Source organism: Salvia miltiorrhiza, chromosome 3 (genome assembly GCF_028751815.1).
Source record: "Salvia miltiorrhiza cultivar Shanhuang (shh) chromosome 3, IMPLAD_Smil_shh, whole genome shotgun sequence".
In the NCBI taxonomy this organism is placed as follows: Eukaryota; Viridiplantae; Streptophyta; class Magnoliopsida; order Lamiales; family Lamiaceae; genus Salvia; species Salvia miltiorrhiza.
Genome location: NC_080389.1, coordinates 24,924,010 through 24,949,340, shown reverse-complemented (window position 1 = coordinate 24,949,340; position 25,331 = coordinate 24,924,010). Strand labels below are relative to the sequence as shown.

The window sequence follows — 25,331 nt, the reverse complement described above, 5'->3', positions numbered from 1 at the left end:
TAGAGTTATTTCGGCTGTGATTATATTATATCTCTTAAGGTTATTCCAATTATACGGTCTTCTGTGATCTACAACACACCATATAATATACTTATATAGAGATAAAGAACATACATATGCAATCATGAACCCAATCAGATAGGAGATAAAATAGTGAACACAGGAATCATTGTATACAAGCATAAAACGTTCTTGCTTTCAGTATACAAATCCAACAATCTCCCACTTATACTAAAGCAAAACTTTTAGTATACAATCACTACTACAAATTTAGGCAATCTCTACACCCCTATAACTACGGTTTTGTAGAAAAATCGTAGTGTATTCGTATAGACTACACTTTTTTTGGTGAACTGTAGTGTATGAGCGCCATTTTTTAATTTTAGACTACACTAGCGAACAAAACGTAGTCCCAAACGTAGTCTATAGTAGTCTATTACTACAATTCCCATAAAACTGTAGTGTATGAGCGTGTTATTGAAGTTTCTCTCTACAGTTTATGAACTACCGTAGTGTATGAGCGTGTTTTTCCAGACTTTTCTCTACAATTTTCTTCAAAACGTAGTGTATGAGCGTGTGTAGTTTTACTTTTCTCTACGATGATCTTCAAATTGTAGTGTATTAAGCATGTGTATATATACTTTTATTTATAGTTTTGCTTAAAATTGTAGTATGTTAAATAAAAATTAGTTTATTTATGTTATTATGAAAAAAGAATGATCTATATTTTATATATAATTAAATATAATATATTTTAAATATTAAATAAGAAGGGTTTATATTGTATAGTGATTTTTATTTAAGTATTATTTAAATAATAATTAAGATAAGAAGTAATTTATAATAAAACAATTTTTTTTTAAAAAATAAGAAGTAATTTATAATAAAAATTTATTTTTTAAAATTATTTGAATATTAAATAAATTGTATGTCAATTCATGTAACTTGTAAAATAAGTATAAAAATTATCATAATTCCCTCCCACATCACATTCTAACCCTACGCACTATCTCTCTCCCACATACACGTTCTCCCCTCTGCCGTCTGTTACAGAAAACGCAGCCTTTCCTCGACCGCCATCGTCAACCCCCTCTCAGCCTTCCTCCGCCATCTGGTGCAGAAAACCGCCGACTCTCCCTCAATTGCCGTCGTCAGCCGTCCTCTTCCTCAACCGTCGGCGGCGGCCGCCCTCAGCTGAGAACAAGCAATTTCAGACGACATTCCCAACGACAACATATAGTTTCAGATGCCGTTTCACACCATATTCTGCATCAGGTAACTAACTCTCCACCATATTCTGCATCTGGGTTGTAACTTAATTTTTGTGTGTGTAACTGAAAGCCCCCACCATGTGAAGATGTATAAAGCTTCTAGGATTGAATATATATTTGACTCATTTTTGGATTGATAAAGATTATTTAAAATTGAATTCTATTTACTTGGTGCACTGCTTTTGCCGTTTCTTATCTGCTGCCTAAGCTTTAATCTAAGCTTTCCCTTTGATTATTTCTAGATGGAATCATCTATACTTATGAAAGTTATGACATAGGAAATCACTAAGCTTCTCATTGATTCATCGAAATTTGGTGCAGATTATTTGTTTATGCTAAATAGTATTCAAAGTTTTGTTGTATCATCGACTTGTTAATAAACTCAAACTACTTAAAAGTATTAGTGGATATAATGCTTTGCTTATGGGAAGATTTGTTTTAATATCTTCTTTGTAGGTATATATAAAAATAGGGTACGTGTGTAGGAACTTTAAAAGATGGTACATTTTTGGTTAAATTTTTTAATTTGTATATTTGATTAAGTTTGTGAAGTGAGATGGTTTTCTGTTCTAGTGAAGATGTTTCATACTTTTATTCATTTGTTATAGTAAATGGAGTCCGATTGGGCTGAAATTTGGTGGATAGATACTGGTAATGTATATATAGCTACTGTAAAATTTTCATTTCTTTTTTATGATGGGAAGACTATGAAATCCTCCTGCAAACTGTTTATGCCGCAAATTTCCATTGTTTTGAGCAGTAAACTTGTAAAAATTTATTGTCATAGTAAACGGGGTCTGATTGGGCTGAAATTTGGTGGATAGATACTGGGAATGTATATAAAGCTACTGTAAAATTTTCATTTCGTTTTGATGACAGGAAGACTATGAAATCCTCCCGCAAACAGACTGCTTTAACCATCCTAAAATCTGACAGTGAGCATTCATGAGAAAATAGTTCATCTTTTATGTTTTGTTTTTATTTTATAACATTTTGTTCCAATATTTTCTTAAGCTTGATCTATTATAACTGTAGAAGGATGAATTATGCAGCAAAAATGATATAGATAGAGCTATCATGTGGAAGAAAGTACGAGTGCCTAGAAGTGGTGACATAGAAGACGAGAAGTTGAGAAGTTAAAGAAGACTATATATGAAGAAGATTGTAAGATTAACACATGCATTTTATTTTTATTTAATTTTTTTATTTATATAAAATAGTGTTAATAATTATATTTTTAATTGTTAACATATACAGGATATCGAACATATGGCCAAAAGATATTGATGAAGTTCGTGTTGAGTGGGCAAGCTTGTTGCTGGAACACATATAGTATGACAGATTTTTATTTTAGCTATGTAATATGTCAATACTTGATATTGTAAATTTTGAATTGAATTTTGGGTTTGACATTTGTATTAATACTTGCTATAAGATTGTTGGATGAAATAATTTGATTTTGAATGCAAATGAAATTTCTTGTATTTTAATTTCGTTTTGGATTCTAGAGTTTTAAAACAAGCAAACTGCAATATGATACCGTAGTAATAGGTATAAACTACGATATTAACACTGTAGTCTATATTTCATAAAGACTACGGTGTTAAACTATAGTCTATAACAGCGTAATTGTAGTATTTCAAAAATATAGACTACGGATTATCCATTAAAATCGTAGACAAAAGTACAAACACACTACAGTTTGAAATAAATAAACTACGGTTGAAAAGTGTAGTCTATTGAACACAATAGACTACGGTTGAACGTTGTAGAGTATGTGCGTGATATACTGTAGTCTATGTCAATTATAGACTACGGTTTTACAACCGTAGAGAAAAAGGGGGGTCTTTCTCTACACTACTTTTCTCTACAGAGCGAAATGCACATACTCTACAGTTTAAAACTGTAGAGTATGAGAGAATTTGTAGTAGTGAATGTGTCTAAATACTAGCTATTACAACAAACACTTCACTTCTTCTCCCACTTATACTGAAAGTTTTTCTCTAAGCGGGTGGCATCAACCGCAGCCCCATCCCTCGAGCATGCTTCTCGTAGGCCTTTTGTGGCAAGCTCTTCGTGAAAGGGTCAGCTAAGTTCTCCAATGTATCAATCTTCTCAACTAGCACATCTCCTCTGCTTACGATTTCTCGTATGATGTGGTACTTTCTCTCTATGTATTTGGTCGCCTTGTGGCTCATGGGTTCCTTAGAATTTGCCACTGCACCCGAGTTATCACAATAAATTATGATACTCTTAGGCAAATTAGGGACCACTCTTAGATCCAAGAGGTAGTTCCGAAACCATACAGCCTCCTTAGCAGCTACATATTCGGCTTCCATGGTGGAGTCTACAATACATTTATGCTTTGCACTCCGCCATGATACAGCTCCACCTCCCAAGGTAAACATATAGCCAGAGGTAGATCTCTTCTCATCTCGGTCAGCCTGGAAATCCGAATCGGTGTAACCCAAAGGAGATAGACTGTCTGATTGGTAAACTAGCCTATAATCTCGAGTCCTCTTCAGGTACTTGAGAATATGCTTTACCGCAGTCCAGTGTCCTGGTCCGGGGTTCGACTGATATCTTGCAACCATGCCAACGACATAGCAAATATCAGGTCTCGTGCAAAGCATTGCATACATGAGGCTACCTACGGCGGAAGCATATGGTACCTTCCTCATTTCCTCAACCTCACTAGGTGTCTTAGGACACATGTCCTTAGACAGAGGAATGCCATGTCTGAAAGGTAGCAAGCCTTTCTTGGCAGTTTGTATGCTAAAACGAGCAATCACAGTATCAATGTAGGACGCTTGTGATAAGCTCAACATCCTTTTCTGGCGATCACGAACAACCTTGATCCCCAGGATGTACGCTGCATCTCCTAAGTCCTTCATTTGAAACTGTTCGGATAACCACTTCTTTATGTCCGATAATAGCTCAACATTGTTGCCAATGAGGAGGATATCATCTACATAAAGTGCAAGGAAAACCACGTTGCCATTGGTGTCTAAACGGTACACGCAACTTTCGTTTTCACAACGAGTAAATCCATAGGATTTAATCACCTCGTCAAAACGCTTGTTCCATGACCTCGAAGCTTGCTTAAGTCCATAAATGGACTTTTTCAGCTTCCAAACAAGATGCTCTTCGCCCTTTTTCACAAACCCTTCGGTTGCTGCATATAAATGTCCTTTCCTTCTTCAAGGAAACCGTTTAGAAAAGCGGTTTTGACATCCATTTGCCAAATCTCAAGGTTCATGTGGGCTGCTATGGCAAGGAGTATTCGGATAGACTTAAGCATGGCAACCGGCGAAAAGGTTTCATCGTAATCTATACCCTGTTCCTGGGTATAACCTTTCGCCACCAGTCTAGCTTTAAAAGCTGTGACTTCGCCATCCGAATCTCGCTTTCTCTTGTATACCCACCTACTACCTATAGCTTCGAAGCCATCAGGTAGTTCAGTTTACTCGTATACATCCATAGCAGTCATGGATTCTATTTTAGAAACCATGGCGTCGTACCAAGAATCTGCATCAAGATCTTTCATCGCTTGTCTATAGTTATCAGGGTCGACATCCTTTTGTTCATCAACAGGAAGAAGATCCGAAGACTCTCCCAAGAACATAAATCGATCGGGTTGAATTATAACCCTCCCACTACGACGAAGCGGTGGTGGTACAGCTGTGACAATAGTTTGTGCAGTATCTTGTGGTGCATTCACTTGCACACTTGGCTGGGGTGATGGAATCGCCTGTCCATTGCCTTCGATTTCTTGAAGAACAATCTCGGACTTAGATTTGTGATTATCTATATAATCCTGTTCTAGAAATCGTGCGTTGGTGCTAACAACCACTTTCTGATCCTTAGGAATATAAAAATAACCACCTTTCGTTTCCCTTGGATATCCTACAAACAGCATTACTTCGCATCTAGGCTCCAATTTCTTTGCCTCTTTGTCAAGCACGTATGCAGGACAACCCCATATCCGCACATGATTTAGGCTAGGCTTTCGCCCTGACCATAATTCAGTGGGAGTTTTAGGCACAGATTTGGATGGTACTAGATTCAGCAAGTAAGTCGTTGTTTCCAAGGCATATCCCCAAAACGAAATAGGCAACGATGCATAACTCATCATCGATCGTACCATTTCCAAAAGAGTTCTATTTCTTCTCTCCTCTACACCGTCTTGTTGGGGAGTACCCGGTGCAGTCAACTGGGATGTAATCCCAGAATCTGACAAGTATTGCAAGAAATCGTTTCCGAGGTATTCACCACCGCGATCAGACCGCAATGACTTGATAGATTTACCCAATCTCTTCTCCACTTCTGCCTTGAATTCTTTGAATTTCTCAAAGCATTCAGACTTGCGTTGAAGTAGGTAAATGTACCCATATCTTGAGTAATCGTCAATGAAAGTGACGAAATACTCATACCCTCCACGAGCCTTTGTGGACATCGGTCCACACAAGTCAGAGTGAATCAATTCTAACACATGCGAGACCCTATTCCCCTTGGCCTTAAAAGGCCTTGCCGTCATCTTTCCTTCTATACAGGATTCGCAGGTTCTAAATGGAACAGCTTGAAAGTCTTTCAAGATTCCATTTGTAACGAGCCTTTGGATCCTATTTAGATTGATGTGGCCTGAACTTAATTATTGCGCCTGAACTTAATCAACCTGCAGGGTTTAGCGCAATAAACATTATTGAGCTCCTTAAGGGGATGTCATTATCCTATACGGATACGAGTACTAATACAGATAATCAAATATCATATATTAACCGCTATCACCCAAGATACAGAGTACTCAAGTTACTATATAACTCTCGCTCATAGTAAATCAAAGTGATAAACGAATCAACATATATATCTGAAATCTTATTAGTATTAAGATCATATAAGTTACCGAGATCTTGATTCTCCACTTAAGTCAGATAGAAGAATACATCTCACTGTGGTCCTATCAATACGTTATGACGTACCAGTATAGATAAGTAGTCAAGACAAACTACTTCCACCTATACCGCAGCCTGAACCAATAACTTGTCCTAGAGTTATTTCGGCTGTGATTATATTATATCTCTTAAGGTTATTCCAATTATACGGTCTTCTGTGATCTACAACAGACCATATAATCTACTAATATAGAGATAAATAACATACATATGCAATCATGAACCCAATCAGATAGGAGATAAAATAGTGAACACAGGAATCATTGTATACAAGCATAAAACGTTCTTGCTTTCAGTATACAAATCCAACACGCATGCCCGGACCGCGTGACCTCCAGCGCGTGCGCTCCGACCCGCGAACTTCCCGACGCTCGTTCTTGCTCATCCGATGCCCGATTTGAGCCCCGTTCGTGCCTATGGACTCGTCTCTTCATGTACTTCACTACTCTTCATCCAAAACTTCACAAATCTAGTTCAAGAACCTGAAAAAACTGCACGAGCACGGACGAGTAGTATATTCTACACAAATATGCAATTTAAACCATAGACAACTCAACAACTCAACAGAAACGCCCAAAATACTAAAGAATAACGCGATAAAGGAGTGAAAAATGCATGTAAATCAGATCACAGTGAGATGTATTCTTCTTTCTGACATATGTGAAGGATCAAGAGGTTTATTGGGTGATAGCGGTTAATATATGATATTTGGTTATCTGTATTAGTACCCGTATTCGGTATGGAGCTCAAAAGGTTTATTGCATTAAGCCCTGCGGGTTGATTAAGTTCAGACGCAATAATAAGGGTTAAGTGGTACTACTTAAGGATTACAAAGAGATTAATTAATATAAGCTGTCAGAGCTTTAATTAATTAACGGACGTCGGATATTTTAATACGGAGGTCTAATAAGTCTAAATACAAGCCCGACTCATCATGGGTAATAAAGGGGTAATCCAATATTGATTCTCTAGTGGAATGAATTAATATTTATGAATTAATTGTGATCTGGACTGATCATAAAAATTAATTCATTTGAGGCCCATCTTTATTCCTTGTATCTAATCCCTGGACTGGCCCAAAGTCTCCTGAGCCCAGTAGGAATCGCCTACTACAGTTATTAAGGCCCTAGGTCTGTGTTTTGTCTTTAAATACAGATATCTGCTCTCAGAATAAGATACACAAAAATTAGGATTTTAGAGAGCAGAGCAATAAGGAGGCGCCAACTGTATCAAATTCTCTGGGAGTTCTCATAGTCGTTGTCCATCCAACGTTGGGAACTAAGCGGGATACAATTCAGAAGATCTGAACTGGAGTCAGATTTTCGCAGGAAACCAAGTTCTGACAGTCTCCGAAAAACATTCATAACTTCCTCACAAAACTCCGATTGAGGTGAAACAGGTGGTCACGGAAAGATCTTTCAAAGACGAAGAAGTCGTATTTCTGTGAAAAATACGATTTGAGGTCGTTTGAGGGGTCAAACGGAGCGTTGAAGTTGGTTGACCTGTTCAGTGACGAATTGGGTCAAAACTGGAGTCTTTTGATTCGATCGTCAACAGCCTCTGCGTTCAATTCACAAGGTTTAATCGATGTATGGTGAATCAAGATAATCCAAGAGACGATCCTCGGGCAAATCAAGCATTTATTAAATTTAATATTCCTTCAGAAGGTTGACTGAACAGGTGTATAGGAGGGGAGAGAATACACATGTAGACTATTTTTATGGATCGAAAACTCACAAACCAAATTTTAGTTGGAAAATGGTTGTAGACTGATATTGAAGTAACTTCAGTATTTTGATTTCAGTCAAGCACAGAGCTTTAATTGATATCCACGTAAGGCTTCAGTCTAGAGTTTGTGAAACAGAGTAGAGTTACTAATCTTACTGACTATCAATTGATTGATCAGTTAGAATAATAACTCAGCAGCGGAAATTTAAACTTAATCCAAATAGCCTCAAGAAAGAGTTTGTCACTTAATAAAATCATTAGTTACACTTTTCAGTTAATCCAGTTTAGTTGTAAAACAAGTTTAGTGCAGATAAGGAATAACTGAAAGCAGATAAAGAACACAAGAATTTTTACGTGGTTCGAAAAATAAATTCCTACGTCCACGGTCAGATGATTAATCTGACAATCACTCTGGGCTAATACTTACGGGTGCACAGCAAACCTTACAACTGAAAATTAGATTTTCAGTACCAACACACTGGGTTAGATTTCTCGCTCACTCTTAGCACGTTAAGACACACGAATGCCTTTGTAGCGCTTGGCTAAGATCTGTGGAGTCAGAACCATGGTCTGAACTCCTCTCTACTCAAACACCCTTTTTGATCGGTTGAAAAGGGGTTCGAAATCTACCAACTAAGATTACATAGAACAGACTCTCAAGTAATCGAAAACTTAGACTTTGGATAATACAAGAATTTGCCTAAGGAAATAAGAGAATGTAGATAATCAGTTAACTGATTTAGGTTTTGGGGATTCTCTTATTTGATTCAAACTTTTGAATGTAGTTGAAGACTGAGTTGTAAATTTGGCAGAGGTTCAGCTTGTGCGTTTGAATCGGTGAAGATTGTAGTGTTTCTTGAGCTCTATTTATAGACGAGGTATTGAATAGATCTGTTGGCTAAGATGGTCTTCAAGAGTTCGTCCGTTGTGAGAGTAAGTTTGAATTTGGCTGAGGCTACTGACTCAACCCAAAACACCTAAGGGATTGACTCGCAATCGTACGAGGTCGTCCTAGTGTAATAAGCTAACCCAAGTCGTCTCTCAAGGAAGGCTAAACAGGGCTCTGATCATGCTACGCACAGAAAACAGAAAATAAACCTAAACACTCTAATCAGAAGGTTGGGTCTGACACTTTCTCTCCGATTAACTAATGCGTATTTAAAATAAAGCATATAAATTTGTCTAGGCGAAAGATAGGAAGCATGCAAAGAAAGCAATAAGACAACATAAAGAACTAGGGTTCTAATCTAACAATCTAGAAAGCAATAATTAAATCCAAAATCATAAAGCAATAATTATCTAGGCAAGGGAAATAAACAAGCATGCAAATCTATGGCAAACACTAATCATGATTTATCCTAAGGAACATGTAAACGAAAAGCAACACAAATTCAACGGAGTATTACTCCGTTGGTTCACTACACCTTGGTATTCATCTAGATGTATTTCTGGCAGGGGATCATGAATGTATATACTGAGACAATGCTGAACAAGACCTAGGAAGTAGATCCTAAGTTTCTGAGGATGAGGGATATCAGTCTCTGAAGAAGAGGGAGCGAACTTTATCTGGAACCTTTGTGAGAAAGGTTTTAGTGACCTATTGAATAACATTTCTTTGGGGAGGCATGTTTTCATAAATCGGTGCGAAATGGTATTGATCATCTTGAGTTGGTTGGGCTGATTGAGGAGGTGATTGGGGATCCCCTTGAGGAGATGAATGTTGTGGCTTAGCAGCAGGATCTGAAGGAGTCTCAGTGGCAGTTTCTGAGACCTCTTCAATCTAAGGAAGAAGATTTGAAGGAGCAATGTTAGGCGTGAGGGCTGACATTGCAAAATTTCCTGCATAATATCTTGATTGCGAAGAACGTGTATGGCAGTGGATTCTAGCAGACGACGAAGGGACAATCGTCTTTGCTGATATTGAAGGTGGTGAAAGAGCTACACAAGATGAGATCAAAGCACCTTTGAAAGGACTGATGACATCGGTCACTTTAATTTCTTCCTTCCAGTAGCATTGTATCTCCTTGGTGGTGTGAAGAATGATTGAAGATACCCTGTTTCCCTGACGAAGGTGTCTGGAGGAATGGGCTTGATTCTTTTCCTCTGCAAGGACTCAGAGATATGCTTGTTCCCAATTGAATGGTCTCGTTTGGATCAGTGCAACAAGCAATATCTTGTGGGGTCGAGATATGTGATCTGGCGATCCCAGAATACCAAACCAGCACATCTTTATGATTTTTGCAAGAATCTTGAAGTATGGTTGAAGAACTGACATGCTCATGGTACTCTTCACCTCAGATTGTGATTATTCCTTCAATATAGACAAAAGGAGTTTGTTGGTGACTTCTTCGGAGAATACTGGAGCAGAGTCGTCGGTTGGAAGTTGAAAAATCTCTTTGACAACTTGAGAAACATTGACTGTGTATTTCTCATGAGATAGAAGTCGGCGGTCTTGAAGATTGTGATATGCGCTCAGTACTGACCAGTTTCGACGTTGAAAGTAATGGAGTTGTAGAACTCCTTGATCACTTCGGATTCAATGAAATGTGGAGGTACTAAGTGTACAAAGTTGAGCCAACCATAATGAGACAGAATCTTGTGCAGTTTGATGTATTCGCTCTTACTTTGGAGGGCAGGCTTTGGGAGTGATTGAAGCCTCATAGCACACGATTTTCTTGTTGATGGTTGAGGGGTTTTTGAGGGGTCTTTGATACCAGGGGTCTTTGCCATCTTGAACTGGTATCACAAGTGTTTCTGCAAATTTGAGAGCTTTTCTCACAGATTATGCTGTGGATTTTGATTGTTAGAGCAAAAGATAAGTGTGAGAGAAAACTTAGATGAGATGGAAAAGACTAAGGATGAACGTGTATGGTACATCCCGAGAGGAAGGTGAACAGGCTATGATAAGTATGAAAAGTCATGCCCTAGGTGATTTTGAAGATTTTTTAAATCCGATTTGAATGTAGTAGTGACACGTGTTCTAAAATACGATTTTCTCAGAAAAATGCGGGATCCTTAGGATCGTGGGAGTAATTGCTTATAATATGAATGCTAGGATATTTCAGTTAAACAATCTATTACACATATTCACTTACTGGTCGACTGATCATTGTATTCAGTCGATACCTCGAAGTAGTTAAACCGACGGGTTAAGTTCCCTCTTGATCGTTGACCCCCTTCTTCCGTGGACACGTCATCAGTTGGTAGACCTTCAGTTGAGATCTCCAGTTAGATCCCATGAATATGGGATATCAGTTGTCGACTCCGTCTTCAGTTGACATCTCAAAGAATGATTGGCTTCATTCTTCTGGATTAATCAATCCAATTCTGCCACAGAGGTCGTTAAACCATTCTTCAGGGAGTGCCTTTGTCAACAAGTCCGCTCGTTGAATGCTTGCATGGATCTTCAAAACTGAAACGTCATTCTTTTCTACATGATCACGAATGAAGTGATGACATATAGCGACGTGCTTGATTCTGGTGTGATGAACATGGTTCTGCGAGATTGCAATAGCACTGGAGCTATCACAGTAGATTGGCACTTCGCGTTCTTTGATCCCATAGTCCTTCAATTGTTGGACTAGCCAAAGGATTTGTAAGCAGCAGCTTCCAGTAACAACATATTCAGCTTCAGTTGTGGAGGTGGCAACAAAAGTTTGCTTCTTTGAGAACCATGAAATGAGTTTGTTGCCTAAGAATTGACAAGTGTCGGAGGTCGATTCCCTATCAATGGCACATCCAGCAAAATCTGAATTAGTGTACCCTAGTAGCTTGAAGTTGTCGTCGACTGGATACCAAAGGCCTACATTGGGTGTGCCTTTGATATATCTTAAAATGTACTTCGCCGCGTCCATGTGAGCATCTTTTGGGTCTGACTGAAATCTAGCACATACTCCGACTGCAAAAGCTATGTCTGGTCTGCTTGCAGTTAGATATAGCAGAGATCCTATGATTTTTCTGTACTTCGTTGAAGAGACTGATTTTCTCACTTTCTCTGGGTTAACTTTCCAGTTAATGATCATGGGAATCTTCACAGTCTTCATGTGTTGAACACCGAACTTGTTAATCAATTCCTTAGCATACTTTGACTGATTGATCAGTATGCCTTCCTTGGTTTGCTTGACTTGTAATCCCAGAAAGAAATTCATTTCTCCCATCATTGACATCTGGAATTTACTCGTCATAATCTCATCAAACTTCTTGCACATTCGTTCAAATTTAGATCCGAAAATGATATCATCGACATAAATCTGAACAAGTAGGAGATCTTCTCATTCTTTCAGTGTGAACAAAGTTCTGTCCACTGATCCCTTCTTGAATCCTTGTTCGATCAGGTACTTTGAGAGAGTGTCATACCATGCTCTTAGTGCTTGCTTCAATCCATAGAGCGCCTTCCTGAGTTTGTACACCTTGATCTGGTCCAATAACCTCAAATCCTAGAGGTTGTTCCACGTATACTTCATCAGTGAGCACTCCATTGAGAAATACACACTTCACGTCCATTTGGTGTACTTTGAATTTCATGTATGCTGCATAAGCTAGAAAAAGTTTGACTACTTCTAGTCGAGCAACTGGGGCAAAAGTTTCATCGTAGTCGATCTCTTCTTCTTGACTGTACCCTTTGGCTACAAGCCTTGCTTTGTTTCTGACCACATTTCCTTTATCGTCTTTCTTATTCTTGACAATCCATTTCAGTCGAATAACTTTTGCATCATCTGGGCGATCCACTAGTTCCCAAACTAAATTTGTAATACCCCAGGATTTTCGATCCTATGATTCATATGGTCTTATTGATATTATTAGGATGTGATAGGTCCCTGATTCCCGGTTAATAAGAATTGGGAAAAGGTGCAGATTGGCCCTCGAAGTAGTAGCCCCTATAGCGTATAACCCCTCTTACTCACTGTGTGTGCAACTAAACCCCTGAACTCCGAGAAAAGGGTGCAAATTCCCCCCTCTGACCTAACGCCGTTAAGTGTCCGTTAACATTTGGGTAATTGCACCCTCTACTTCAGGGGTGGATCTGCACCTTAATTTTTTTATTTTTTTTTATAATTTCAGCAACCCACCTCCGGCATCAACTTAACCGCCCCCGTACTCATCGATTCTGACTTGCACCTTGTCAGCTCGCACGCGCCCAATCTCTTGGTTGTCGACTGCCCACCGCTTACATGCAGCAACGCCACCAGCTTCTTCACCGCCCCGCACAACAGCATCTCCTCCAACACCTTAACCTTTTAGGCTTATCTTATGATATTAATTGTGTATATATTTATCTATATAATATATATTTAAATTTTATTTATTTATTTTTGAATAATTATTAAAACTCTAGATAATAATTATGATTTTATTTTTGGTTAATTTAATATTTGTAATTTATTTTAAAAGAGAAAAAAGAATGGATCCTGGGTCAGGACTCGAGACCCTGTGAATCTAAAGGATCTGGATATGAATCTCATTTTTTGGACCTAATGGATTTAGACCGGATCTTGACCTAAGTAAAAAAAATACGGATATGGATTTGGACCAAGCAGCATTCGATCCAGGTCCACATCTGGAGTTGGTGATGCTGCTGCATGTTGGCGGTAAGCAGTCAACGATCAAGAGATTGAGCGCGTGCGAGCTGACAAAGTGTAAGTTGGAGCCGATGAGTACGGGGGGCGGTTAAGTTGATGCCGGAGGTGGGTTGCTGAAATTAAAAAAAAATAAAAAAAAATAAGGTGCAGATCCACCCCTGAAGTAGAGGGTGCAATTAAACCCAAACGTTAACGGACACTTAACGGCGTTAGGTCAGAGGGGGGAATTCGCACCCTTTTCTCGGAGTTCAGGGGTTTAGTTGCACACACAGTGAGTAAGAGGGGTTATACGCTATAGGGGCTACTACTTCGAGGGCCAATCTGCACCTTTTCCCATAAGAATAATTATCCTCGCGATAACTTAATAAGACTTGATGCCTAGGTTTTCTCTTAAGAAAAACAAAAAATAGATCTTATTGAGAAGATTATTATTATTTTTTATTTTTTTTCGTGTGAAATTGATTTAAATCAAAATGTGTGTGTGTGTGTGTATATATATATATATATATGTATATTTTCATTTCAAAGTATGAATAACAAAGGACACATTTATTTCAATATGAGTTTGATTTTAAAACGGGTTTGAGCGAAAATGGACCCGTGGAAAGGGCCGAAGGGTGGGCCGATTTTTGGAAAAGTCTTAGGCCTATTTTAGGCCCTATTATTTACTTAAATATCAGCCTAATTTTGAAGCCCAAACCCACATGTGATCAGCTACCTTTATTTTATTATTTTTGCCAGCATAATGATTAAAAGTGCATGGGAACTAGTAGAATGTGACCTCCAATGCATCCATGCATTGGACCCTACTCTAAATTTCGTGCCCCACCCCTATCTAAAGCCAAGATTTGACTGATAACTCTTCCCACTCACTCAATTTCATTCCAAGAAAAATACCAAGGCAATAAAAGCTCTCACTCCCTCATCCTCTCTTCATTTTCGTCCCTCCTCTCTTCCCCCACTCCCACAACTTTTCTCCCACCATTTTCACACTCCATAAAAGTTCTTGAAGCCCCAAGAGAAGTATCAAAGCAAGGAAGAGCGTAGGAAACCTAGGGCGTAAAGTTAGAGTGAAGATTGTGCTTCGATGGTGAGTTTTTCTTTTGTTTTCTCAACTGAAAATGCTTTAAGACCATGAATTTTTATACATATGTTATATATTGTGTGAGGATATGTTTTATGAGTTTGGATGTTGATCTTGGTAAAGTTTTATGGGTGAAAAATCATGCATGAGGTAAAGCTGCGAATCTGCCATAAACACACTGCTTCAGTAGTATTTTGCAAGGCTATTCCAGCCATCCAAACGGTTTCCAAAATTCTAAAATTATTTGTGTATTATGTTTCGTATGTTTTCTATATTATGGTAATATTTCAGAATTTTTGAAGTTCTTGTGATTTATTTATGAATTTTTAAACATCATTGACCGCTTGGAATGTATTTCTGGTAAACAAACTTTGGGAGGCCATAAGTCAAGTTTCAATCGGTGAAAACCTTTGGAACTTGAATATGTTACTCTAAACTCTCGTATCTTTCTTTTGGCACCAGCCTCACCATTTTTGGGTGAGGAAAACACCCGGTACAAATCTTTGAAGTTTAGTTCTTATTCCTTGTATCCTCCAGTAGGTTTTACAAACCTACAACTTTGAGGTGGCAAATGCCAACTTAAACCTTTGAACTTTAAACCTATTTTTATACTGAATATTCATTGACATGTTGGGAACCTATTTTCGGATTGACCTTTAGGGTTTCCAATGGACTTTTGTGAAGGGAGATATGAATTTTTAAAGAATGCCCACTGACTTGGTTCTAATCTGGAAAATCTGAAATTTCTAGATTTTTGCTTGTTAAATACCCATCTTTGAGAGGGCACATCTTGCTCGTTTGAACTCTGTTTCATTCGATTCAAATTGAAGAATGATCCTTGAAATGCCTAGTTTCCAGAATGTCCTTTGGAGTCTCATTTGGAGATCCGAGGCAGGTTTGGTGTCTGTTGCAAAACAGCCCCTTAAGAGCTCAAGTTGTTGAATTATTTTCTAAGTATGAAAGTTGATTTTAAAAAGAGATATTTATGAAATATTAAGTATATGTGCATGAAGAGTTTAAAACATCTTTTATGCATAGTTTTCATGAAAACAAGTGAGTTAATGTTTGAGGAATGCATAGCCTTTAATCTTGATTATGTATTATAAGTCCGGGAATCGGTTGACCCAGAGACCCTATGTAGACAACGGTTCTCGTTATCTATGGTATGTGCGAAGTGTTAAGAACTCGTCTTGTAGGAATTGGTTCACAGGACGGTACCACAGCTTAAGATCACCTCTCTCTCCCATACCGAGGATCAGGTGGGTTTATTTTTATATATATCAAATGATTTAAATGTTACATTTGAGAAAGTTATTTCGTTGCAAAATCTTTAAATTGAAAATTATTTCAACTATTGTCTTGCCATAAATGTTTAAATTTTAGTATGATATCTATCTGCAATCATGTAATCGAATTCAGGTCTTGAGCAGTTGATAGCTATCCTGCCAGGGCTAGTGTACACCAGTGACCGTGAGTCATCGAGCGGGTTGTGTTGGATTTGTATACTGAAAACAAGAATTTTTATGCTTGTATACAATGATTCCTGAGTTCACTATCTAATCTCCTATCTGAATTGTTCATAATTACACATGTATGTCCAATTATCTCTATATAAGTAGATTATATGGTGTGTTATAGATCATAGAAGACCATATAATTGGAATAACCTTATGAGATATAAAATTTATCACAGCCAAGACGACTCTAGGACGAGTTGTTGGTTTAGGCTGCAGTATAGATGAAAGTAGTTTGTCTTGGCTACTTGTCTATACTGGTGCGTGTAAACGTATTGATAGGATCACAGTGAGATATATTCTTCTGTCTGACCTAAGTGAAGAATCAAGATCTCGGTGACTTAATGAGACCTAAATCCTAATAAGATTTCAGGTGTATATATAAATTTGTGTATCACTTTGACTTACTATGAGTTAGAGTTACATATTAACTTGAGTACTATGTATCTTGGGTGATAGCAATTTATATATGACATTTGGTAATCTGTATTAGGTGACCGTATCCGGTATAAGATGATGACATCCCCTTAATGAGCTCAAAAGGTTTATTATACTAAACCCTGCAGGTTGATTAAGTTCAGGTGCAATAATAAGGTTGAGTGGTACTACTTACGGATTAATAAAAAATTAATTAATATAAGCTGTTAGAAGCTTTAATTAATTAATGGATGTTGCATATCTTAAATACGGTGGTTCGATAAGTCTAAATACAAGCCCTGACTCATCATCAACAATAAATGGGTAAGTCAATATTGATTCTCTAGTGGAATGAATTAATTGTGATCTGGGCTGATCAAAAGAATTAATTCATTTGAGGCCCATCTTTATTCCTTGTATTTGATCCCTGTGCTGGCCCAAAGACTCCTGAGCCCAGTAGGAGAAAAATTGCCCAACTCATAAGTCTGGCACATATCCTTTATTTATAATTATAAATACACAGTAGCTCTGAAAACATAAATAAGATTCACGTAATTTCGGATTATAGAAATTAGGTTTTCTGTGAGAGTTGAGCGGCGGCTGTTGAGTGGGTGTTTTCTCTGGAGAATCCTCGAAGATCGTCGTCCATCCGACGTCGGGGATTGAGCGGGATACAGTCCAGAAGACGTCGGGGATTGAGCGGGATACAGTCCAGAAGATCAGAGCTGGAGTCAGATTTTAGCAGGAAATCAAGTTCTAGTAGTTTCTGAAAAACGGCTATAACTTTCTCTGCGGAACTCAAATTTGGACGAAACAGGCGGCCACAGAAAGCTCTTTCGAAATGGAAGAAGTCATATTTCTGGGCAAAATACGATTGGAGGATGTTTGAGGCTTGAAACTGAAACGAAGGGTTGAAGTTAGATGACCTGTTCAGTGACGATTTTATGAGAACTCCTAGGTGCAATATTTAAATTAATATGAGCATGTTAGGTTTAATCTATGTATGGTGAATTTAGATAATCCAAGAGACAATCTTCGGGTAAATCGAGTATTAATTAAGTTTAATTTATTTATCTACTGTTGTTCTTCGTGGCTTGTTCATTCGTGCGATACGTTGATTTTGACGTTGTAATCGTTTTTCACCACGAGAAAATCCGCGGTTAGATTAGATTTTCGAATTGTGTTCCTTTTTGTGCTGTAATCTGTAATTGTGTTCGTTTTTGTGCTGTAATCTGTAATCGAAGAACGAAGAAACTAGACGAAGAGCACGAAATTAGCACGAAGAATGGCGTGGGTCAAGAGCTGAACAGGCGCTGCCCATTGGCGTCAAGGGCTGGAGTCGCTACGGCGACTCCTTCTTGCTCGACAGCCGTGGAGGGGCAGCGGATCTGGGGCTTCAGCAGATCTCCGGTAAACTCGCCGGAGAAGAGTAGCAACAACGTCGGCTGCTGTCTCTCTTTATGAGTCGGTGGTTGATGGCCCGCAAGCTTGGCGCCAAAGGTGAGTCGGCGACGCCGCGAGCACAATGAAGCGGTGGTGTCGCAGGTCTTCTCCCTCGAGCAGCAGCAGCGGCGTTCCACCGGACTGGAAGCGACGGCACTATCTTATCTAGTACCGAGCTTCCTCGGTGCTGTAACCGTTCTCAACTGCTTCGGCGAGTAATCTAAGGGAGGCGGCGGTAGACGAATGTAGCAGGCGGAGGCCGTCTGGGCGTCTGAGGGCAGCGCCGCGCCTTGGCAGCGCGAAACTCTAGGCGGCGGCACGATTTCTTTGCGTAGCCCTAGCAGATGAATGAACAGTGTTCGCGGGTCAGTGGGTCCGGGTATACGCGCGGATCCGGCTGAGTTGAGTTTTTGGGCCTCCTGGAGCGGGCTGAGTTGAGTTTTTGGGCCTGGGCGGCTGTTACTCCATGTGGGCCGTTTATCTATTTTTGGGCGGTTTTTCAAGCCCAAAATCAGTTTTTGGGCTATTTTAAGCCTATTTTATTTATTTATTTATTTTTCTTTTCTTTTCTATTTAATAGATTAGAATGGAGTTCCACGAATTGGTCACGAAGAATTTTTTATTTTATTTTTATTGTTCTTCGCATATCATGGATGTTTAAATTATGCAAGAGCATGTAGTGTATGTTTAAGTGCTTTGGATATCGCTTTTATTGCATATCCTGGTTTGTTAATATTTGTTTATTAACCTCACTTAGACGAGCATGCTAGCTTTTATCGCATTTATTAAGCATGTTTTAGAATTTCTGCAAGTATGTTTTACATGTTGAGTTCTAGAAAGAAAAAAAAAACATGTTTAGGATTATGTGATTTTTTTTTTTTGCTTGATCAAACCTTTTGAAAGAAAAAGACTAAGCAGTTTTATAATTTTATAGTTGTTTAAAAATTATTTAAATCTCCACAAACGGTTCAAGACAAAGTGTTTTACAATGTGAGTAAACGTCCACACTGCGTGGCTTACTTCACATTTGTTTCTCACAAGTTTGTCAAGTTGACATTTCTAAACAAATATTTAATCCATTTAAGTAATGAGAGTTATCTGGTAAACGTCCACACTGCGTGGCTTACTTGTACAATTTTTCACGAGTACTTTAGAGGATGGAATTAAATAAGATAACTAAGAAATTAAATTGAATGCGGCATGGTCCTAGTGAGTATGTCAATTTTGAGAATTTAATTTTCAAAGTTAGATTGTGGTTATTACTTAATAATTTTTATTCTTAAAATTATGTAGACCTCCACAAGCGGTTTCTAGACAAAGTGATCGGCAATGTGAGTAAACGTCCACACAGCATGGCTTAGTTCACATATGTTTTTCACCAGTTTGTCAGTCTGAGACTTCTAAATAAAATATTTAATTCATTTAAGTAGTGGGAGTTATGCGGTAAACGTCCACACTGCGTGGCTTACTCGTATAATTTTTATAAGTATTTTAGAGGATGAGATTAAATAAGATAACCGAGAAATTGAATTGAAAGCGGCATGGTCCTAGTGAGTATGTCAATTTCGAGAATTTAATGTTCAAGGTTAGATTGTGGTTATTGCTTAGATATCATATTGAGTACAACTCCCCGCGGAGTCCCTTCTTAAATATGATATGGTCTAGTTAAGATCCAACCATTAATTTCATTTGTCAAAAGGTTAAGTTAACATGGATTGAAATTAAACGACTAGGTGAATAGTCTGGTTGAGGGGTTCATGCCTAAACGTCCACACTGCGTGGCTTACACATGAGATTCCTTGGGCAGTTGGAGGTTTCATCAATACTGTTTTATCAAAAGGTTTCAATATTGTTGTTACGAATTATGTGCTTTTATGTTCGTTTTTTCAGATGTGTCTATGTCTCCTATTGTTTATTATTCTTGCACAAAGTCTTTAACTAGTACATATATACATGAAAAATGCATTTTTGGAGTTTATCTTCATCATGAACTAGCACAAATTTGTGCTTCTTACTACTCCACGTTCTATCTGTCTGAACGATGAGTTAACTGATGGGAAAAATAAATTGCATAAAAGGTGACATAAGATGAATAGTGTGGTTATATGCTATATTATGAGAATAATGTCACAAATCTTGCAGCTCTAATATCAGGGCATGAACGATGCTCTTAGCATCATGCTGAATCTCAAGAAAACATTCGGAGAGTCGGACTGAGGTGCTCGTTTAAATTTAATGAGAGTAATCTTATTATATTTATGAGCGAGCATAGCCCAGTGCACGAGCATGTCATGCACATGGCAAACTTGTTTGATGGACTTGACTTGCTCAGTGGGAATATCGACGGTGAGGCAAAAGTCGATATTATCCTGAACTATCTTCCCGAGTCTTTTAATTAAGAAGTTCTGCCTCAACGCTGTTATGAGCAAGAAAGATAATACTCTTTTCGAGTTGTTGAATGCTCTAGTTACGGCTAAGTAAGTTGTGGAAAAGAGATGTGCAAACACTTGTTATTGCCAAAGGAGAGCCATTTTCTTCGTCGAAAGACAGGAAGAAGAAGGGTCCAAGGGGCAAGAAAAATAAGGAAAATAGTGGGAGTAGGAGTGTGATATAAGGGTCCCAGTGTGAGGGTATAGATTATAATGATGTTCTTTTGCCAGTTTCTATGCTCAGGAATTCGGACCATATTATCCATAGCAGCTCACTTAAACCATCAATGTCTGGCAAATGGATGTGAAAAATATTTTTCTAAAACCGTTACCTTGGAGAAGGTAGATACATCTATGTGCAGCAGCCTTAAGGTTACGTGAGGAAAGAAGAAAAGCATCTCGTGTCATCGATGATGTGGTTTACCTTGCATTTTATGTAGATAGTACCCTTCTAATTGGTGACAATGTGGAGTTATTATCAGACATAAAGTAGTGGTTAGCTGAACAGTTTCAGATGAAAGACTAAAGAGATATAGTATACATCTTTGTGATCAAGGTTATAAGAGATCACTAGAAAAAGATGTTGGGCTTATCTCGAGTGTTTTACATTGATACTGTGAATGCTCGTTTTAGTATGCATACCGCCAAGAAAGGATTGCAACCTTTGAGCTATGGCGTTCCTTTATCTAAAGACATATGTCTTAAGATGCCTATTGAGGTTGAGAAAATGAAGGCAATATTCTACGTTTCCGCAGTAGATAGCCACATGTATGGATTGCTATGTACGAGATCTGATATTTGTTATGCAGTTAGCATGGTTGTAAGATATCAGTATAGTCCTAGTTAAGGACATTGAACTGTGGTAAATTATATTCTCAAGTCCCTGACTAGAGAATAAGGATACTTTACCAGTTAGACAGTTTAGTTCCTTTTGGATTATACGGTTTCGGATTTTCAGGCTGATCGGAACAAAGAATAAGTACCTCGAGCTATATGTTTTCCTAGGGAGGTAAAAACCATTTGGTTTGACCACTACCTCCTGGATCAAAGAGTGATTTATAGTTTGCATGAGAGCATCACCTTCGTGATAACTCAAGTGCAGTTGCAAACTCTAAGAAATCCATAAACCACAAGGGGTCAAACATATTGAGAGTAAGTACCAAGTTATACGATTATTCGTAAATCGAGATTATATGCTCATAGAATGAAATAACACATATTGGAGAAATTTACTAATCTTTCACGAAAAGGCTTATCGCAAATGGTCATTGAACGATGGGAATGCGATTGATGCCACCCACTTAGGAAACTTTAAGTATAAGTGGGAGAAGTGTTATGTAATTGGTAAATAGACACATTGTATACTAAAAGTTTGTTTTAGTATAAGTGGGAGATTGTTGGATTTGTATACTGAAAGTAAGAACTTTTATGCTTGTATACAATAATTCCTGAGCTCACTATCTAATCTCCTATCTGAATTGTTCATAATTACATATGTATGTCCAATTATCTCTATATAAGTAGATCATATGGTGTGTTATAGATCACAGAAGACCATATAATTGGAATAACTTTATGAGATATAAAATTGTTCACAGCCGAGATGACTCTAGGACGAGTTGTTGGTTTAGGCTGCAGTATAGATGGAAGTAGTTTGTCTTGGCTACTTGTCTATACTGGTGCGTGGAAAGGTATTGATGGGATCACAATGAGATGTATTCTTCTGTCTGGCCTAAGTGAAGAATCAAGATCTCGGTGACTTAATGAGACCTAAATCCTAATAAGATTTCACGTGTATATATAAATTTGTGTATCACTTTGACTTACTATGAGTTAGAGTTATATATTAACTTGAGTACTCTGTATCTTGGGTGATAGCTGTTGGGAACTTAATGAATTATCCTAATCACTGTTTTGATGATACCAAAATCAAAAGGTTTCACTTGTAATAGACTAGAACTGCTCGAACTCAAGTATTAGAGTTCTTTTTCTAGTTTAGTTGCTGTTCTGAAGAACTGAAGACTGAAGACTGAAGTTACCGACTGAAGCATCAGTCGAAGAATCAATTTTGAACTGATTAACTTAATGCGTGTCATTCGTGAGGTCGAAACGGGCACAGGAGTTGTGTAGTCACATTCCCGAAGCATTTGGCCTGATGCCAATACAACTTGTTGGGATGTACGCGTCCAGATATTTCGTACGCGTCCGGATATTTCGTACATTGTTGGGATGTTAGGAAGATATTTAAGCAACCCTGCTATGGAACATTGGAGAGCAGCCGGCCAAAAGGGTTATAAGGTATCTTTAGAGAACAAAAGATTACATGCTCACATATAGAAAATCACATAATTTGGAGGTCGTAGGATATTTGGATTCTGATTTTGTTGGGTGCTAAGATAGTCATAAATCTACATCAGGCTATGTTTATCTATCGGCTGGAGGAGCTATATCTTGGAAAAGTGTCAAACAGACACTAGTAGCTTATTATGAGTTCGTAAATTATAGTCGTCGATTTAAAATAAAATGGTTCACCTGTTGTGTGCGAAGGATCGGTAAAGTGATGAAAGCAGTGAGAGAAGTGTTGTATTGCCGGTCACGTCCTATTACAATGAAGAATGCGTTCGCTATTTATAGAAGTTTATAACGAGGGTAAATAAGTCAATTCATATTTGGTACGAGCCCTAGGTGGGTTAGGAAGATTCTTCAATAAAAGTTATCAGTGGTTTGTATGTCCTCGGTCCTGATCCAGCGCAGACACTCTTCAGCTCTGGGTTTTCCTCCGTGGATGCATCAGCCCCGTTCGATGAGGTGAGTGGTCTCTTCTCTGCTTGTCTCAGCTCTGGCATCCGCTCCGCGTTGTGCTTCTCTGGTCGGGTCAGCTCTGGCTCCTTTTGTGATGGAATTCCTTTGTGATGGCTTGGGGGCTCCCACTACGCGTACCTTTCACAAAGGATATAGTTTAGAGTCTTCTCTACTCTTTCGGTTCCAGGGCTGTAATTGTTCATTGCTGTCTGATCTGCCTTATACATATTTTACTCCTCATCAACTACTCTCCCCCCTAGTCTAATTGAGTATTCTTTTATTTATACTCAATTAGCTTCTTGATGTCTCCTATTCGTTTACCAGTGCTGGATTATTCCTTCTGATGAACATTAAATGTCTGTCAACCTAGTGGACTCCGGCCCCATCTAATCATCTCGCCCTTTTCTCGAAAAAGCGCCTCTTCAGTTTCAACCTCCGTTTGAAACGCCATGTGTCATCCCCCCATTGCACCGTTGAAACCCTCTTTCTCCGCGCCGCCCTTACGTATATATAACTTCTTCATCTTCCCCATTCTTCACTTTCCTACGCTCTCGTTCATCAGAGATTTATCCGATAGTTTTATGCTCCCGCCGCTCATCTGACGCCTTTTCAACGTTCACCAGACTTTGCTTACTCCGTCCCGTTTCTGCGACCAGGTTTAGGTATTATCTTCACTCTTTTCTTCGTGGGTTATATAGCATAAAAACCTCCATCATTTTTCGATTCTTAAGAAATTTTTAGAGAGTGTGTCATAAAGACAATCAAAGATGTCTTCGTACTCTGTTCCCGCCACAGTTATGGGAGTAAAATGAATGAAAAGTTTGGAGAAGGCACTCCGAGGGCCTATCCCCGGTTTGGTTTTTCGCCTTCATGATAATAAGTCATTAGAAACCCCTTCAAACCTTCGAGAAAATAGTATAGCCTTGTGGGAGCAGTAAGTAGTGACAGGGCTGCGTCTTCCTCCTCCTCCTTTCCTTGCAGACATTTGCAATTATTTCCGCATCCCTTTCTATCAAATAGCCCCTTCAACCCTGTGAAGGGCTTTCTTCTTTCATAGCCTGGTTAAGTACCACGGCTGTCGAGACACAACTCAATTTTTTTGCTAGACCCAGATCCTGAAGAAAACCAACACCCACTACAGTTTTTCTACTAGTAAAAAATTTAAAACCACCTTCATGAGTAAACTACCTTCTAGTGATAAGAATGTTGTAAATAAATATTGTATCGTGTCAACGGTCAAAGGGACCTGGCGCGCATTTGCCAGCGTTATTGACGTGATCTGGCATCCGGAGCGACATACTTTGTCGTACTGTCCTCTCCCTCCTCCTCCCTCCGATGATGACTTATAAATTTTTAATAGGCTTAACTTCCTTCATTCTGTAAAACCATTTATTTGCAAGAGTTTAGTGGAAAATAATTCAGCCCTGACGGCTAACGGACTGTTCTCCCATTTCCCCGAATCCAAGATAGGTAATGAAGTTATTTCTGTTCTCTCGTTGCTTAGTGTGTGTAATGATAGCATACGCGGGATAATAACCTTTATTGTTGTTTCAGATATGGATTGGATGGCAGATTGTGATAACCTTCTTCCAGCCCCAGCAGAAGAGGACGAGGGCAGGGTTGGGACCCCCAGCGAGGAGGCTGCTAAGGGTGATGATGGCCCAGTCAAAGCTCCCTTCGACGCTGACACGTCCAGAACTGTCAGTGACGTTCAAGAGTTTGGGGGCCCAACCGAGGCCCCCATTTTCATAAACATTCCAACAACTGAGGGCATTTCCTCAGTTTTGATTTCTTATGTCCCTTTCTCTCCCGTCCCCGTCGCTCGGCTCCAGCTCTGGTGCATGCTCTCGAAGTCTCCATAATTCATACCGGGCTTCGGGATGGGGACGAAGAAGAGCAACCAGACGAAGAGCTGGAAATTTTTGACGTCGCACCTATCTCAGCCATCCGCCTTGGGAGTCCTGAAGTGGTCCAGAGAAAGAGGAAGAAGGACCCAACCAAGGAGAAGGTTGAGGAGTTGGCTCGCCGGAGGAAGACGATTCGTCTTGGCAAATCTGCAGCCAAGGAACCAGAGCTGTCAGCGGAAACCCTTGGCGAAAGAACTACCCTTTT

At 38.8% G+C, this 25,331-nt stretch overlaps 1 protein-coding gene and 1 long non-coding RNA gene across 2 annotated transcripts; one reads left to right on the top strand and one right to left on the bottom strand.

Annotated features, from left to right (window-relative positions):
• The first annotated feature begins 950 nt into the window (after window positions 1–950).
• On the top strand, window positions 951–2,755 carry LOC131016390 (uncharacterized). Its single transcript, XR_009098937.1, has 4 exons — window positions 951–1,275; window positions 2,151–2,206; window positions 2,307–2,435; window positions 2,529–2,755. It is a non-coding gene; the product is annotated as an uncharacterized LOC131016390 (long non-coding RNA).
• Window positions 2,756–11,250: 8,495 nt separating this feature from the next.
• LOC131018572 (uncharacterized mitochondrial protein AtMg00810-like) lies at window positions 11,251–12,159 on the bottom strand. Its single transcript, XM_057947287.1, has one exon. The coding sequence runs from the start codon at window positions 12,157–12,159 to the stop codon at window positions 11,251–11,253; it is 909 nt and encodes a 302-aa protein (XP_057803270.1).
• Between the last annotated feature and the right edge of the window lie 13,172 nt (window positions 12,160–25,331).